The sequence below is a fragment of the Nematolebias whitei genome, chromosome 5 (genome assembly GCF_014905685.2).
Source record: "Nematolebias whitei isolate Nwh7 chromosome 5, NemWhi1, whole genome shotgun sequence".
In the NCBI taxonomy this organism is placed as follows: domain Eukaryota; kingdom Metazoa; phylum Chordata; class Actinopteri; order Cyprinodontiformes; family Rivulidae; genus Nematolebias; species Nematolebias whitei.
The window spans coordinates 6,010,015-6,015,914 of NC_056502.1; the positions used below are offsets into that span (position 1 = coordinate 6,010,015).

The 5,900-nt window shown below is 41.0% G+C and overlaps 1 protein-coding gene across 1 annotated transcript in view; it reads right to left on the reverse strand.

The window, feature by feature from the left end:
- gabbr1a (gamma-aminobutyric acid (GABA) B receptor, 1a) overlaps nucleotides 1-5,900 on the reverse strand; it is a 109,134-nt gene that overhangs the window by 87,353 nt on the left and 15,881 nt on the right. Inside the window, exons 5-6 of the mRNA XM_037676099.1 lie at nucleotides 4,096-4,281; nucleotides 2,198-2,215 (exon numbers count right to left, since the gene is read on the reverse strand). Of these exons, the coding sequence (XP_037532027.1) occupies nucleotides 2,198-2,215; nucleotides 4,096-4,281 (204 nt within the window). The remainder of the gene's footprint in view (nucleotides 1-2,197; nucleotides 2,216-4,095; nucleotides 4,282-5,900) is intronic.

Sequence of the window (5,900 nt, forward strand, 5' to 3'; positions counted from 1 at the left end):
CCACAGGACATGTCCAAACCACTGTCCCTCCTCTGGACATGTCCAAACCATCTCAATCTGGCCTCTCAAACTTTATCTCCCAGTTGTTCAACCTGTGCTGTACCTCTGATTATCTCATTCCTAATCTTCTCCATCCTTGTCTCTCCTAAGAAGAACCTCAACATCTTCATTTCTGCCACTTCCAGTTCTGTCTCCTGTCCTTTTGTCCATGTCTCTGTCTCCAGACCATACAACATAGCTGGTCTCACCACTGTCTTGTGAATTTTTCCTTTGACCTTTGCTGACACCCTTTTTGTCACAAATCACTCCTGAAACTTTTCTCCATCCACTCCATCCTGCCTGGACTCTCTTCTTCACCTCTTTACCACACTCCCCATTTTCCTGGACAGTGGACCCCAAGTCCTTGAAGTTGTGCACCTTTGTGACCTCTGCTCCTTGTAGCCTCACTGTTCCACCTCCTCCCTCTCATCCACACACATGCACTCTGTCTTACTAGAGCTGACTTTAATTCCTCTTCTTTCAAGTGCATACCTCCACCTCTCCAAGTTCTCTTCCACCTGTTCCTTGTTCTCACCACAGATCATAATGTCATCTGCAAACATCATAGTCCACAGGGATTCTTGCCTGACCTCATCTGCTAGTCAGTCCATCACCAGAGCAAACAAGAAGGGGCTCAGAGCCGATCCTTGATGCACTCCCACCTCCACCTTGAAGCCATCTGTCACTCCTACAGCACATCTCACCAATGTCCTGCTGCCCTCATGCATGTCCTGTCTAACATGTCCTGTCCTTATTTGACGTCGTTTCCATGTTTTCATGTCAGCACTGGATGTCGATAAGTGCACCGTTCTCTCTGTGATCGTCCTTTTGGACCTAATTATCGCCTACGGATCCATGTTTGATGTTTAACGTCATGTTCTTGTGGTTTATATGGTTTTATATTTTTGTAAAACTGACAAGACATAGTTCCCATCAGATCATAACGGAAACTACCACACCTGAACTGCACCATCTTGGTTGAATACCTGTAACCAGTGATGCCTGTGAACAGCATTAAATAAAGGGGTTTATTCAGACTTTTTTCAAAACTGTTGTCAACTGTGGCTTCTTCAAACGCTAAAGGATCCTATAGAGACACATTAGATGTGCGTCGTTGAAAAGCTATGACTACCATCGCAGTTACTGGGCATACGAGGCGGACAAAGAAAAAAAGTGTTTTAAGACTTGGACTCTTTCTGGCGGTCACTTCATTCAACATTGTGAATTACTTAATTAATAAATGCATTATGCAGACGTGTGCGCATTAATGTCTTTGAATGAAGCGGTGGAGTGAAGGATGCGATGACTGAAAAATAAGAAAACTCTGGTCAGGGTGAGTGAACAGTGTTTGATGTTTGTACACAAATTTAACTGAAATATGCGCCTTTTTCCATCTCTCAGCTTTTTAGAACTTTAATTTGATTAAATGACTGTGATTCTGAGCAGTAATGGTTGTAAACGTTGAAATTTTATTGCAGCAAAATCTATTTATGGATGTAAATCCGCTCAGACACAGTTATTTGTCTTAAATCTGGCACCAGGTGCACTTTTTGTCCCAGATTTGATTTTATCTTTCAACCAAAACTCTATAGTTGCATTTCATTTTGCTAAGTGTGAGATTAATGTTGATATGGTTTCATAAAAGACTGTTGCCCATTATTTGTTAGCTGATATTCTACATCTTGACCTTTTCTCTTTTATTATCATGACAGTTATTTGGCTCGTTTAAAATAAATAGACGTTAACTTCGGTCTGAACAGAGAAACCGTTCTGATCCAGCTGTGGTTTGAGCAGCAGTGACTTATTTAAAAAAAATAAACTGTGTCAGAGCTGAATTTCTCATCATTTCAGCTTCTGCAGAACTTAGAATTTCTACAACGCCATAAAAAATGTAAAAGCAAATGATGTAAAAAGATGAGAACGGTGTCCATAAATAGATTCGATTTGATCATTGTTTGCAGTGGTCCCCAATCCTGGTCCTTGTTTTAGAGGTTCCTCTGGCTGATTAAAAGAAATGAGTGATTAACAGGCTGCTGCAGGACATGAAGAGCAGGAGATCAGCTAAAACTGCAAGATGCCGGCTCTTCAGGACCAGGACTGAGCACCACATGTCCATTATGATTTAAACTAAACTGTGAGAAGAATAAAAAGTTCTTACCTGTGTAGTTTCTGTCATCTTTGGTGTGCAGAAAAAAAGAAAAGAAAAGATTTAGTTTATTGATTTAAATGTATTTGCAGGTCTGCTGTGCTCCACTAGGTGGCAGCGTAGCATCTCTGTGGTTTCCTGTTCGAAGCAGGAAAAATGCTTTTCTTCTCCCAGGAGGCCTTCGTTACATAACAGTGCAAGAAAATATGAAACAAACATGTGAAAATCTTTTATTAGAGAGGCGAAGAGACGAGGTTGAAAGTTGATGTTCTGTTCGTGCAGAATGAATAAAACCTGCAGAACTGAGCAGCTTCTGGACAACTCTTTCAACATGTCCACTACAACTGTCCTAATAATCCCTTTTTCATCTCTTTAAATACAACCATTCCCATAGCAACTTTCCTGGTTGCCATGCCGACATTTCCTTCATGTCTTTGTATCGTCTTTGTGCTTTTCTCCCCATAAATCCTCATTTATTTGCACTAATTCGAACAAATTGTTCCAGACAGTGGCCGGCCCATCTGCTGTAGCTGCGAAGGCTTCTGGTTGTCGATGAAAACCGTCCTCCAAAACGCTCGCCTGCAGTCGGCGTTCAGCCGTATACCTGCCGGACATACAAACGACCCGCGCCCTGATTGGACGGATCATTTATCGCCTAGCAACCGTGCAGGAGAGCAGGCGTTGGTGATTATCGTCACCTTAGGGCCCGATGCTCGAGTTGTTGGGAGGAAACCAAAAGTCACTTCAACGCAGAATTATCCTCTTTAGGAATAAAATAAATATTATACTATTAATAAAAAGTAGAATTTATTTTATCTTTTATTGAATAAAGGGCACCCGTACGGACTTTTGATTTTAGCTCATGTGGGAAAAAATACTTGCTTTAAATATTAATTATTTATATTACAGTAGATGTTTTTAAATTAGCATAATATTGCTTTACACGGGATTAATTTATCCAAAATTGTTTCGTAGTTTTTGTCCTTTTTGTTTTTTAACTAAAAGGAACTTTATGACATTAAATTCTTCCATTTTTCTTGTGAGTCTATGTTCATTTTTTGAATTCTCAGACATTAGCAGCACTTTTACATCTTTCAGCCGTTTTATTTTATCACCACTTTATTATTTTTTACCTCACTAAATCAGGAGAAACAACTTAAGGTTACTATATTTTAGCTGGAATGACTAGAATATTTAAACCAGAGAGTCTGGGTATAAAGATTAAATAAAATAAGAATAATTAAAAATGCTTTATTTTAACTAATTTTGCTTAAAGTAAATTAAAAGTTGCAGCGAACATGATAGGAGCACTTTATGTATTTTATGATTATTAGGTTCAGTACAAAAGTTTAAATTAAGTCCTTGTTTCTTTATATTTTCCGTCCGATGATCCAAACAGTTCTCCAGAATTTTTAACCTTTTTCTCTGGATTTCGGCTGTTTCTTCACTCAGTTTCTGTCCAAAAACTTAAACCTATCGCTGAGGAAAGTGGAAAAAATGAAGGACAAATGAAGTTTCAGGCCTAAAAAAAGATAAACTGTATCTGAAAGTCATCTCTATAGATGAAAGTGGAGGAAAAACTTTTTTTTTAATCATCGTTTGATCAGGTTTCATCTAAATGTTCTCTGAGAATCAGCTCGTTGGAGCTAAATCCTGTTTTCTGTCCAAGTGTGTTATCTTTGGTTCTTTTAGATCCAGCTAAAGAAACGGTTTCAGGTTCAGTGACGGAAGAAAAAGACTGGAGGTCTAGTTTCTACTTGGAACGATTCAGAGGTAAAAACAGTTATCTTGTAGAAAACATGGAGAACGTCTGGCTCTTTGGAGGGAACCAGACAGAAATGATGGCTGGATCAGGAGTTTCTGAGGTTCTGACGGGATAAAACGACTAACGGAGGGTTTTCAGGACTCACAGAGGCAGGTGGGTTTGGGGGCGTCCCACTTCCCCAGCTTGGTGCAGTGGCTGATGTTTCTCCCCTCCAGGATGAAGCCGGCGTTGCAGGTGTAATGGAGGACCGTCCCTTCCACCGGCGGCCCAAGAGGCCTCGCCGCCACCCTGCCATTCTCCAGAGAGGTCCAGACCCGCGGGCACAGCAGCACTGCAACCCAACAGAACCGAGACCAGCATGAAGGCAGAGGCTCAGACCGATGGTTTCAGCTAAATGCATGATTTAAAAAGCAGATTAGAGGATCAGGAGTACGTCATTCAAATCATTGTCTGTATTAATATTCATCCAAACATCTCAAACCTGCAACAACTCCCACAAAAACGTTGAAACTGAATCGATTCCAGCTCAAAAATCAGGATAAAATATTTTATTTCAAAGAAAAGCAAAGATGGACAGAGAACTGCCGTTTTGATTTTAAATATAAAAGTAGAGAAATAAGATTTTTCTGGGAAATAAAGTGAATTTGGAGTGACTTCACTGAAATGTATCGACACTGGAATAAGGAGCGAAAAAGACAAACAGGGAGCTTGGGTTGATATAAAAGACAAAAAGAAGGTATAAAATGACAAAAAGGACGCACACGGTAATGGTTCAAAAGGATTTAAAAGTAGACATAAAAGGAAACTCGAGACAAACTGGATTTAAATGTTTTATTTGGGTCAGTATGTGAGGTTTAAATGAGACTCTTCTTTGTTTTGAGCAGCTTTGACTCAGAAAATGAGCAGATTTTTATTTTCCGTTTAGACTCCTTCGGATCTGTCGGTTTAAATGTGACTAAAACAGAAAGCGAGGATGATAAAGTTAGCAGAAATAAGAAATAAATGGCCGCCTTCGGTCTGATGGCCTGACAAAATACGGCTGAGCTGTTGAAACAATTCAGCTAGCTGAATCTTCCTCGCAGCGCTGCAGCTTCAGCTCTTACATAAGTGAGAGAAAACAGAAATCCTGCTTTACACCCGGCCCCCTGGGAGCGCTGAGCTGAACCTGAAACTGAGCTCACTTCTATCAGGAGCTCTGGCCTCGTCCCCCCGTCCAGGTGTGGCACTTTTCTCTTTACAGGCAGGTATAAAAACCAGAGGAGAAACCAGCAGGAAGCATCTTTTCTGGTAAAAAAACATAAAATCATATTTTATCATTTAATGAGGGACTCTGCGATTTGAAAACTGATACCAGCCAGGAAGTGTGCTGTATTGAAGAAGATTCAGAACTATGCTGTCCTACAGACAGTGAACGCAGCAGGATGAACAGTCAGGAGAACAAAGATTAAAAACCTGGATGTGTGTTTTGTTTTTTGGTTTTTTACCTGAGGAGTGATGTTCTTCTGCTCTACAAACCTGAGAGAGACATCACCAAACCAAAAGAGACAAGACTCAGGGTGGTGTCTCAGTGGTTACACTGATTCTAAATATGGAGGTCCAAAACCCAACACAACTATCAGATCAGACAAACAATCAAAGCCTTTTCATTGATCGTATGAGTAGCTGCCACATTGCACGACTGACCTCTACTCATGGTTTTAAACCAGCCGTGCCGCAATAGTTCTGCTGGACAGCTCCAGACCACCGGATAGCACAAGAGCACCGGACAGCACAAGAGCACCGGACAGCTCCAGACCACCGGACAGCTCTAGATCACCAGACAGCTCCAGAACACCGGACAGCACCAGAACACCAGACAGCTCTAGATCAACAGACAGCTCCATAACACCGGACAGTACCAGATCACCAGACAGCACCAAACCACTGGACAACACCAGGCCACTGGACAGC